General features: G+C 39.0%; 2 protein-coding genes across 2 annotated transcripts in view; one reads left to right on the forward strand and one right to left on the reverse strand.

Moving 5' to 3' along the window:
- Window positions 1-12463, forward strand: part of znf622 (zinc finger protein 622) — a 31222-nt gene that overhangs the window by 3529 nt on the left and 15230 nt on the right. The gene's annotated exons all lie outside the window — the stretch shown is intronic.
- On the reverse strand, window positions 4835-6416 carry LOC102219114 (serum amyloid A-5 protein-like). Its single transcript, XM_014474839.2, is given in 5 exon segments — window positions 4835-5486; window positions 5489-5542; window positions 6119-6205; window positions 6208-6240; window positions 6329-6416. Coding segments are annotated over 5 exon segments (372 nt in total). The 3' UTR covers window positions 4835-5376.

Raw genomic sequence — 12463 nt, forward strand, 5'->3', positions numbered from 1 at the left:
AACGGATCCTGTTGGCTCTCAGGCTGCGTGATGTAAAAACCAAACACCTTGATTGAAACATGAAGCTGATCATGTTGACATCACATGAAGGAAGGTCTAACTGGATAAATGTGACTCCAAATTGGAGTTACATGATCCAGAAGGTGGAAGACGTCTAACTCTGCTGGACGGACAGAAACGCTGGGCTGCAGGGAGAATTGAGTTAATTTTCTTCAGCTGGATCAGAACACCGAGTGCAGAAAGCAAACTGAGGCTTCTGCTGTCTTCTAATCGCTTCTTCTTGTTGTTTACATGTGTGAACATTATAACCTGGAGGAGGTTTCACCTCCATCATGCACAGATACAAAGCTGCTGCAGAGTTTGAAGGAAGGTCAGCCTGACCAGCTTTGTTTTAGCAGCTGAGGCAAATACTACGCACTAATCAGTAGCCACAAAGCTTTATCATGCAGACAGCCCTGCATTGAAATGTCCATATTGGCAGTTAAAAGCTATGAAAGGCAGGAGATAAAGATGTGGTGAATCAGGAGGAAGCTCACTCCCCTGGATGAAAATGAAGTTTTTAAATGAATTTATTAATCGTACTGAAGGAAGTTTTCACATTTTCTTCAGCAGGATTCATCAGAGGGTTAGGGTTTTCTACAACTCTCCAGTCGTCCGTTCCTGTTCCTCTTCAGAGTTTCAGTCTGTCCCTGTTTGCTTGTTGGGATTTCTGGCTTTCTGAGTTTACTGCATGTTTATTACTTTGTGTGCAGAACTTTAAAGTTCACACATTTACAGCTGCAAATTGAGCAGGACAGAAAAGTTTCACGGTGATTTTTAATTACAGAACAAAATATATTTCTAGTTAGGGCTGCATGGTGGCATAGTTGTACTGCAAAAACACAAAATCAAGCATTTTTTGTTGTTGTTTCTAGCGTAAATATTTGAGTGCACTTCAAATAAAGCATCAGTTCCACTGCCAGACTTTTCCACATGGGAGAAATGTCTACCATAGGAACTAGTTCTATTTTAAATTCATATTAATTAATTGTTTGATTGAAACAAACTCTTATATGTGGCTAAAAAGTTACTTGTTAGTTTTATTTTATTTCAAGTCTACTTAGATATTTGTAGCAGAAACTAAATATAGTTGGTAAGATTCTATGTTTGCAGCGTTGCTCTGTTGCCTTGCAGAAAAAAGGTTTTGAGTTCAAATCCTGGCCTTTGTCTTTCTGTGTGGAGTTTGGTTGTGTGTCTCTGTTCCCCTGTGATGGGTCAGTGACCTCTGACCTCTTCCAATGGCTGCTGGAGACAGGCACCAGTTCCCACTGTGACCCTGTGAGGACAAGCAGGTAGAGACTGAATGGATAAACGTTGAAAAGTGTTTCAATGTGTTTCGATCCCCCAGAGGCTTCAGCTTGATTCTGCCTGCCACTTTAGAAATCAAATAAAAACATCTTATCTTCTCACAAACCGCGTTTGTACTGACGGTCAGAGCAGTTTCACAATCTGCAGCAGATTTAGTTTGAGAAATTTATAGAAGCTTCAGATCTGGCATCAGTTCGTGCTCTTATTAGATCTTTCTGAAATCTAATAGATCCATTAATTTGATCAAAATGTAACCAGTTTATTTACATAAACTAGAGGAAGTCAAGTCCTGCATGTAATTCAGTCTAAATAAATGTTTAATTAGCTCAATGATCCTGGCTGCAGATTTTATTGATTTGGATTAGATTTCATAGATTAATTTTTTAATACTTCCTGCAGACTTTTTATGCATAAATGTAACACTGTGGCTCTCAGCGTCTGGTTAAAATTCAGCGACTTTAGAGTTTGTGCAGCTAAAGACTTGATTGTTAAATGAGTCATAAATCAAAACAGGAAAATCTGAGTAATGAACTGTGAATGAAAATGACTGTTAAAGTGTTGAATTGATCATATTTTTAATCATTTGTTCCGCGTATGATTACTTTTATTATCAGCTCACTTGTTACTCCAGAACATTTTGAGGTAAAAATCTAGAGAGGATTTAATATACAGTTGCGTTTTGTTTCTGTTTTTACGTCAAAGTTGCAGAAAATAACCTGATTTCCTGTTTATGAAGAAAACAAACTTTGGTCTGTGTGAGCAGATGTCCCAAACAGTCTGAAGTTTAGTTTTTTTTAACATCCCTGACATCCTACGATGTTATCATCCTGATATACACACACCAACAAATCCAGAGTAGCACTTTAAAACATATTTATCTGTTTCTGTCTGAGAAAAGTGATTATTTTACTGTGTTTGTTTCCCGACTATATTTGACGCTACTTTTTCATGCCTTTCTGTAACACTGTTTAAATAATTTGATTTAAATTGAACTGGTTTTGAATTGGCACACAAATGACACAAAGGGATTGTTAACGTTTTCCACTTGGATTCTACTAGAACGGATAGAAATAAAATGGATTCTGTTTATCTTGGTTAATCTGAAGATAAAGACCCTGAGCTGTTCGGACTTTGACGTTTTTGGATCTGAATTTATTATTTTTCTTTTAACAACAACTCACAGTAAGTTTCCTTTCTGACACAAACACAGATTCCATTGCATTTTTCACGTCCTGCCCACCTAATTATACAGATTCATGACAACCTGGACTGCAGCTCCAGAGCTGATTGATCACATATGGCCGTCTAATCTAATCCTCTGATCTGAGGCTGAATCATGTGATCAGCATAGAAACAACCAGAACAGAGACTCAACCTCTGAATGACTTACTGAATGGTCACTTAGCAGATCGATTCATTCACAGTAAGTAAATATTCAGAGAAATATGTTTTTGCTGCTTCCATACAGTTAAACACTGAAAGTTTAATGAAAGCTACAATATTATGCTTACACTGCAAAAACTCTAAATATTTTTGGTCTAGTTTCTATTGCAAATTTCTGAATACACTTGAAATGTAACAAAACTATCTTACAAGCAACTTTTCAGTAATAAATAGATGTGTGTTTCAAGTTAATAATTCCTTAATATTGATGACAATGTATTTGTTCCGTTGGCAGATAAATTCACTTATAACAAGATATTTATCCCGAGTTAAAAGTGAAATAATTTGCCATCTTTTCCATCAATATTAAGGAATTATTTACTTAAAACAAGCTCTTATATTTTGATGAAAAGTTACATATAAGTTAGTTTTGTCTCATTTCTAATGTATTAAGATGTTTTTGCTAGAAACTAGACCAGAAATACTTGATAAAATTGAGTGTTTTTGCAGTGCAGGATGGTTCCTGTGACTCCTCCATCCTTCAAACAAGATTTTCACCATATCTTCTTTACTGCTGCAAGTCACTGAACAGGTTGTTGCTAGGCAACCACGTAGTGAGTGAGTTGCTAGGTAACCACGTAGTGAGTGAGTTGCTAGGTAACCACGTAGTGAGTGAGTTGCTAGGTAACCACAGTGAGTGAGTTAGTTGAAGCCACCTTTTTGCTTTGCTAGCTCTGACAGGTTGAGCGGCTAAAGCTTTTCCTCTGCCTACATCTCCCAGAGTGCCGTGCGGTTCTGGATTGTGAAATTATTCTATCAGAGGTTTTACCTATTGATGCTGATCATGTGTCTGTTGGGGTAGATATTGTTATTGACCTATTGTTCAGCCTTACTCCTCTCACCTTGGCCTGAGTTATGACCGTTGCTGAGTATCGCAGGCTGCTCTCCGTTGGAACGGCGTCCGGTGTTTGGTTTGTCCGTTCCTCCCGGACACAGCTGGCTGCTGGCTGGGATTCAGCAGAGGTGTCAGGGATTAGTGGGCGCCACGCTGGATGCAACACATCAGCCTTATGTAACAGACCGATGGGAGAGTTTGGGGTCAAGGATGATCCAGGTTGTGCTTGTTAAGAGATAAAAACAACATGGCTGCTGCTTTACAAAGACTGAAGTTGATCAGGTTGCCATGGAGACGGCTCTGTTGACGGTGGGAGGCCATTTGAACGAGCGCCACCCATTGTAGCGCCGTCTCTATGTCAGTGTGACATTTGGCTAGCAGGACGGGATTGTGCCGCCGCCACCTGCTGCTGTCGCTCCCTGTTGCATTGTGGGTAACTCTACTGGAGGCTTACAGCAAGTTCAGGAGATTAGCTGCTGATCCGAAATGCAAACTGACAGCTGCAGGATCGGAGCCATCTCTCTGTCTACGTGCCTTTTTATGTGCGTGTGGAAAAGCAAAAACCTGCTGGAGAAATCTTTAAAATTGACCTTATTTGGCTCGACTGCATTAATGCTAATAATGCTGCACAGCCTTCTACATGCAACACTTACTAAACAAACGGATCAATATTTTAATGTTTAATATACAAAGTGAACCACAAACCCATTGTTGTAGATTTCTGATCTAGCAGATAAAAACTGATCTGATCATAATGCTGTAACACTTTGATTTAATTCACCGTTAAAGTAAAACTGTGAAGATAAAACACAAATTTAGTCCAAGTACTGTGCCAGCGCAAATCATAAGAAATTAATGTAATTGTTCTTCAGTCCAGGGGACACAGCAGGGGCCCGGACCTGATCTTTGGGGCCGTGGCCCCTAACGGGCCCCGTCTAAAACCGCCCATGGTTTTCGTTTTCAGCTCATTTCTTTGTGTTCAGTTTTCTTTAGATCTTTATTTCCTCCTCAGCTCATGTTCAGGCACATATTGGCAGATTAAAAGCTAAAATTTCATGTCAACAATATCAATATTAAATAGAATATCTTCTAAAGGAAATGTTGTGTAATATTCCCATGCATTAAATTTCATGTAGTGATCTGTAGAAACTGCTAAAAAGCAACACAAACTCGACTCCAAGGACACAAATCTCCAAGGGAAAACAGAAAACAAATCAGTTCTCTGAGCAGAAAACGACACAAAAACAAAGATCTAACATGACAGCAGGAGTGAAATAACTGTGTGACAGGTAGAGGGCGCTAGAGAGTGTATCACAAATCTTTGTCCGTTGTGAAGTAATAGTTTATTTAAAGCAAGAGTAAAATATCAAACTGCCTTGAATACATTAGGATCTCGTTTTATAGGGAACCACGAGTAGTTATAAAAATAGACCTTATTTGGGAAATATTTATCTTAGGTGTAAAAACAGTACAGTAATAATACTGTAGATTATTTAGTTTTTTAAAAATGGCGACCTCCAGGGTGACAATTATAACAAAAGATTAAAATTTTTGAAGTAATTATGAGTTTTGGGGGTATCACAAACAGCAATTATTTAGGCAAAAGGAAAATTGCAACACATTTAGGCCGACATGGATCCTTTTAAGCTGAAAAAGGAAGAGAGAAAAAGAATTTTTAATTTGCCACACATTGTAACTGAGGTCACCCAGACTTCAACACTGTAATGTTTTAACAGCAGTTTTTAAATTTGTCAGTATTTCTCTGGAAGTCCGTTCGGCCTGTAGCGGTTTGGATCTCCTCCGCTTCGTCCCCAGCGATTGGCCGCCTGATCGGCAGCTTCGTCTTCAGGACCCTGACCCTGACCGGTCCATTCATCGTCTCTCTGAGATCACTGAAAAGGAAAATCCACAATATCACTATTCAGAAACAAACTTACAAAAAGGAAACAAATTGATCTGTAGACGGTTTCATCCATTATTCCTGCCGGCTGTAAACAGAGCGCTGCTGTGTGACAGCTATGTTTTCTTTTAGCAGTCGATAAGCCGTTCACACAGAGGTTTAATCAGTAGCATGAACAACCACGCAAAAAATATCGGATTTTATCAAAAAATCTGAATTGAGCATCAAAACCTTCTGTCTGAATATTTAGGGATTTTTCTCTGAAAATGTGGTTTTCTTGGGCTAAGATTTTTCACAAGGTGGATGAGATTTATATAAGTGTTATAAGAGGAAACAACATCAGCAATTAACATTTGAGTTATTTTTATATTGGTCCATGTTGTCCAGGGTTTGCATTACCATAAGACTGAGCTGCAGAATCATTCCACAAATTCTTGTTCTTAACATAAAACTGCAGTTTAATACAGTTCTGCACATGAATGCATCACATCACGAAACAATGATCTTAAAGTAATCATCTGGTCTCTCAGTCGGATCTACGTAGATTATAGATCTGGAGTTTGACCTTTGAAGACTCTTTCTCACCTGATGACCTCTGCAGCCTCCTGGTCCTCTCTGCGCAGCGTCACAGTTTCCTCTGGCATGGAAATATTGATCACTGTTAATCCATTTGGTTTCTTCAGGTCCCGATAGGCTCTCCACATGTCACCAGCTCCTTAACAGAAAAAATCACCAGATATTCACTGAATATAAACCTTAAGAGTTTCAGTAACAACCCCAGGACTGACTGTCACATTTCCTACCTTGAGCAGCTTGAACAGGAAAATTATATCAATCAGCTTCAGATCCAGCCATGAAAATTAGAACAATTCCTGCTAAAAGCAGCTTCATTGTTGCAGAAGTCTGAAACCAAAATAAAGCTGGAAATACACCAACATATGCAGAGAGTTTGGGTCATTTTCTAAATTAAGTATTTTCTTCTCAGACTGTGCAGACGTTTGGTAAAACCTCGAGGATTCGTTCTTCTAACTGCAGATAGAAGAACAGTTGTCTCTAACTGTGTTGTGCGTTAGGATCATCTCTGTGTTTTCTTTACAAATGTTATATTTTAACATTTATCTCAGAGAAATGTAGTTATACACACAGTTTTATTTTGCCATGTTTTGTTTTTAACTGTTTGTGTGAATTTTAGCTGTGAACAGTTTCTAACATTGACAGTAACAGAGAGCATTTACTTGACTATTGTACATTTTTGAGTATCTTCACTTTACTTGAGCATTTATTTTCTGAGTGACTTTTTCACTTTCACTACATTTCAAAGACAATTATTTCACTTTCAACTTCACTTCATTTAAACCTGTCCTTACTTTCTCCTTTCGGCCATAACTTTGTTGGTTGTTTTTTTTGTTTTGCTGTTTGTGGGACAAGAAAAAATCTCTCCTGCTTTTCCTTTTTCTTTTCTCTGGAATATTTTTAATTACATTAATAATAAAAAATAGCTGACTTTCCTAATTGCATGTTTATGCTGAACGTTTTACAGATGCGTAGAGTTTTTGTAGCAGAATGGTTCTACATGAGTAGAAAATCCCCTCTGGATTAACCAGATTACCGCTCAGTCAGTAGCTTGTTTTGAGAGCGAGTGCCTCTGACTGGACCTCAGGATGGTCATTAAAACTGAGTAAATCTGACCTTTTTCTCTAAATATTTATAAAGAAAACTGTGAATAATGTCTGAAAATTGAATGATCCACAAAACATTATTCTATTATAGTTAAATTATGTGAATTGGTAAAATGTTAAAACTTATTTTTATATTCAAAAGTGTATAACCTCACGCTCACTAGCAGTAAAGCTCCTATAAACAATCCTTGCCCAAGTGTCACATCATGTAATTCAGACTCTGGCCACTAGATGGCAGTTCTCAAACTCAGTGATTTTGCATTAGTAATTTTACCCTTTTCTTCATGTCGTTGCGATATGAGTAAAATGCCCTGAGCAAAATGGCCGCCTTTTGCTTTGTCATAAGGAGCTCAGGTCTGGTTGTGTAACCTGGTTGTATTTCTCTTTTGTTATATTATTTGTATTTTTCCTTAACTGACCGAAACACCTACAAAAAACTCTGTCATTGTTTTAACCGCGTTACTTTAAGATCTGAAGCCCCGCCTTTTTATTTCTTCTTCTGTGGTATTGTCTTTAAAAACTTTGCGCCCCTTAAAACATGTTTTGTTCTGTTCTAAATATTCTGTTGCGAGAAGGGAAGAAAATAGATTACAGTTAAATATACAAGATATTTTGGACAAAATTTCTATTTCTGAATATTTTTGTTCTTTAATGAAATACCTTAAGAAAACGGAATTGATAGAAAGGATATAATTTTTATTTATTTTTTTTTTTTTATTTGGTGGGAGAATATACAATATATACAGTTTTTTTTTATTCGCATCCCGATCCACACTCCATTCCAGTAGATGGCGGTAACGTTGCTCGCCGACCGCCATAAAAAAGAAGAAGTCATGTTGCCCTGCGGGAGAAGTGTGTTCTGTTTATTTTTCCATCTAAATAATTTATAGATTTATTAAGTAATTTTTTGTTATGTACTTCTGCTTTGTGTAGGACTCGGAGCGGGAACCTATAACTCGGTTGTTTTCTGTTTGTTGTTCTCGTCAGAATAAATCCAGAAATCATCCATTTTAAAGACAAACCGTGTCCCGGCCTGATCACTCAATAGAACCAGCACCACGCAGAAAGGATCCGGTTAGATTTGCGCTGATTAAACAGATTATTCGGTTCCTCCAGGAAGCTGCAATCTCATAATTGAAGCACTTAATGCAAATTCATCAGTAGATGTTGCCTGGACTTCAGGTTTTCACCAGTCATTTAAACTTTTCCACAAATCTGACCAATCACTTCCACATTTTCTGTATTTTCTTCTTTTCTGACAAATCACTGCAACTCGGCTGAATTTGGACCAATCCCCTGAACCCCATTCTTATTTAACTTCCTGTTTCACTACGTCTCTTGAAGATCTTTTGTAGGATTTGATTAGACTAACACCAGTTTATGTTAACTTGAATGACCAATAATAAATTCTTCTTTTGACATGATTTTATTGGCAATAATTGTGATATTTCAAGAAGGTGTTTGAAAATGTTATTTGCACTTTTAAATAGTATTTTGTTAAAATTCCTGTCTTTTCTTGGAAGGTTTATGAGCAGCGATGTTAACTTTTTTATAAGCTTATTATGGCAAAGATATAGCATTAAGAAAATTTGCAGATTTCTCTGAAGTTATTTGAAAAGGAAGCCACAAAAACTGTAATTTTATGCTACAACAGTCACGAAAAACATCCCATCATCTGGAGGAACTGATTGTTAGGAGTGTGTGTGGACTGGGGATTTGCCCGGGATTTACTCTGCGTCTCATCCAATGGCTGCTGGATACGGGCTCCAGCCCCCTGTGACTGCATGGATAAATGGATTCAGACGTACGGATGGATGGAGAAGTTGAACCTACGGATAACATTGTCAGAATGTGAGACAGAGTTGTCCTCTCATCAGTCCATCCATCGCTGTCACTGGGAGACGTGTGTGTGTGTGTGTGTGTGTGTGTGTGTGTGTGTGTGTGTGGGGTCATGTTGATGTTGGGCAGGTGGGTGGGTGTTGTTGGTGGTGGCAGCTGTTTCATGAAGACCCCCCTCCACCCTCAGCCCCATTCCTCTGTACTCCTGACGGCTGCCGGGCGGAATGCAGCGTGACCCAGTTATTTTTAGACGAGCCCACTTGAAATACTCCAAGCTGGGTTTCATTGAGGATAAACAGAATCTGCTGTCAGACTGTCGCCTGCTTTGCCGTGATTTGGCTGCTGAAAAACACTAATTCAACCTCAGTCTTACATCCTACCAGAAAACTTTGTTCTTGTAGTTCCTTCAACACCTCTGGAGGCTTGTGCTAACATCTGGAGATGTCTCCTGAAGATCGCGGGGCAGGACTAAGGTACAACGCTTTGCTATGACAAAGAGCTACTGTCTGATCGATACGTGATGCTTTTTGGTTTTTCTTGTCTTGTGAGTTCTTGGATTTGAGAGATTGGGTGATGATAAAACTGCTTCCATCACACATCTTTATTCACCGTTGTTGAGCTTTTTATGCTTCGATGTAATTCCTGGAAGTTGGTTCCCTATAATTAGGATATTTCTGACCTGGTTTCATGGTAGAACTAAAGCAGCGTTATTGCATCCCAGCTCTGCGTCTCCCCATCTCTCTGAAGTCTTGAGTTACTCGTAGGTTTTTGGTCTCCAGTGTCGACACTTGCTGGTTAGCTTTTCCTGTTGACATTTACTGGGAATCAGATCAGCCCGTTCCGCCCGGTTACTGTATGTGTGTCTGTATGCAGAACATAAACAGGGATTAGTTGCATCAGAGGCAGGGTTGCTGTAGCAAATAGCCACACAAACATGCGGGTAAACATATTAACACCCGCCTCCAAGCCGCATCATAAGATAACTCTGCTACCATTAGTCACATTGTTTGTCTTGGGTCTATTTTAGAAAGTGTCATGACCAGACTTGTTAGAGGCTGAGCCGTGCTGTCCTCTCTGTTGTTTCTGAGGTCCTGATAGGGTTAAACAGGATTTCCGTCCAGCAGCTGCTCCTCCCTTTGTCGCCTACGTCTGGCTACCAAGGATCAAACCCTGACGAGGTCCATCCTTTCACTTTAAATCTGGATTTACAAACAATTTCAGAACCAGCTTGGTTACAGAAAGAAGGAGCAGATGCTTTTCATCCGGCGCATGCAGCTCCAAGTGTTTTGCAGAATCATCCCTGCATGTTCGGCTACATCACACTCTCTGGAAATCAGAGTCTAACAGGCGCGTGTGCTTGGAAGTCGTGCGGTGGGCCGGGTTTCAGCGGACATTTCGTCATAGGAGTTACTTGAGACGCTGACGTTTGGGTCAGGTGGGTGCATATGAGACACTTCGGCTTTTTGTGGCCACCTGTGTTTGTTTCCAGCAGCTTCTTAAGTAAAGTCCAGCAGCTTTTCTTTGAGGAAAGAAAAAGTCCTTCTACGGTCTGTTCTGAGTCTCCAGAAAATGGAAACAGTTTGTACTTAAAAAACAAAACCGGTTTGTCAGATGTGCTAATATGGAAGATACATCTGGAACATGACATGGCAACTTAAATCAGATGTGTTGATGAAATCATTGAGAACCAACCAATAAACACTGTAGAAATATCTCTGTATTATATTATATCTGTTTAGACCAACATGCTGGTTGATAGTTTCTGTTCCTTTGCTTTCCTTTCCCATTAAACGCTAACCAGGTCCAGTGGGTCCGTGTTTGCCTGAATCCTCACTGCACCACTGCTGTGGTTCCTCCTGAAGTTCCTTCCTGTTAAAAGAAGTTATTTCTGTCCACCGTCGCCCTCTGCTGACTCAGGATATGTTGTTGCACCATCTTTAAAAAGAATAAAATAGAATTTGGTTTTGTAAAGTGTCTTGAGAATAAGAAACCTATAAAAGGGCTAAAACAGCAAACAAAAAAGCTTGACCATTTGTGATGGGGTTTGTGAAGGAGGTCAGTGGCTGTGAGGTTCAGAATAAGCTGAAGGGGCTAAAGCTAGCTTCTAATTTAGCCAAAGCAAATAAATGGGAAAATAAGAAAATGCGTTGGCATTGGAGTTAAGTGGCCATTGTGTATGTTAGATTGGAGAGCTATGAATGCTCAGATTAGCCTGAGTTGTTGAGCAACTGATAGTCTGGCAACTTTAACCCCCCCGCAGCCCACCGCTCGCCCAATGAATGCTGGAGAGGGAGAAACATCTCACCCTCCTGGACTTCAGGGTTTCAGTGATTTAGATAATGAATGGAAAGATGCAGCAGTTCGCACCACTAACTGAAAGGTTAGCAGCGCTAACACTAAGGAGCTAATTATAAACATTAGCTCCACTAATGCTAAGTAGTTATACTAACGTGATATTTATGGGAAACTAATTCTAAAGCATCAAATACAACCATCACAAGACTAACACAAAGGCTCTGAAACGTTCATTTCTGCTTATAAAGTGCTAAACAGACATTGTATTTATCTGATGCTAATGCTAATATGGAATACCAACATTGTATTTAGCAGGAGCTATACTAGAGTGCTATATCAACATGGTGTTTAGTAGAAGCTAGTGCTAATTTACAAAACCAACCTTGTATTTAGAAAATATGAATACTAAAGTGCTATATTAAGATTATATTTAGAGGAACCTATGCTAAAGCGCTATATTAACAAGGTATTTAGCTAGAGCTAAAGCGCTACACCAACACATGTATTTAGCTGGAGCTAATGCTTAATGATTATATAAACAAGGTATTTAGCAGACGCTAATGCTAAAGCTCTAAATTCAACCATGTTGCCCAGGAGAACAGGAAGAGGCTCTGAAAATAATTCATATAGAGTATGTACATGTTTGAATGTATTTGTATAAAAGTAACACCCTAGCTGTTCAGTGAAGTGTTGAATTCTTCTGTATTTATTATTCGCTCGTTTGTTGTAAACAGTTGGGGTGGAAAATGTTTGTGTTTAGTAAATATTTGTGCGTTTTGATTCAAGAATCACATTGATGTAAAACCTGAACTTCCTTGATTAATCACAGCAAATCCAATTAACTGAGTCTTATAAAAAATATATACAAACATCATCACCAACCAATAAACAACCATCTAAAGTGTAAGCAGTGAGTCGTAAAGACCAAGAGGAGATGACTGAGTTGTTGCTGCAACTTGATCTTCATGGTGATTTTGCAGCAGTTGTTCACTGTTTCCAGGACAGCTGCTCACACAGGACAGGAAGTTTCCATCCTCAGCTGGACTTAAATTTAGTGCTGAGTCATTTCACGTGATGAACACGACCAGAACAACAGCTCGACAAATTTAAAAGGAACAATCAGGC

This window comes from Xiphophorus maculatus, chromosome 6 (assembly GCF_002775205.1).
Source record: "Xiphophorus maculatus strain JP 163 A chromosome 6, X_maculatus-5.0-male, whole genome shotgun sequence".
NCBI lineage: Eukaryota > Metazoa > Chordata > Actinopteri > Cyprinodontiformes > Poeciliidae > Xiphophorus > Xiphophorus maculatus.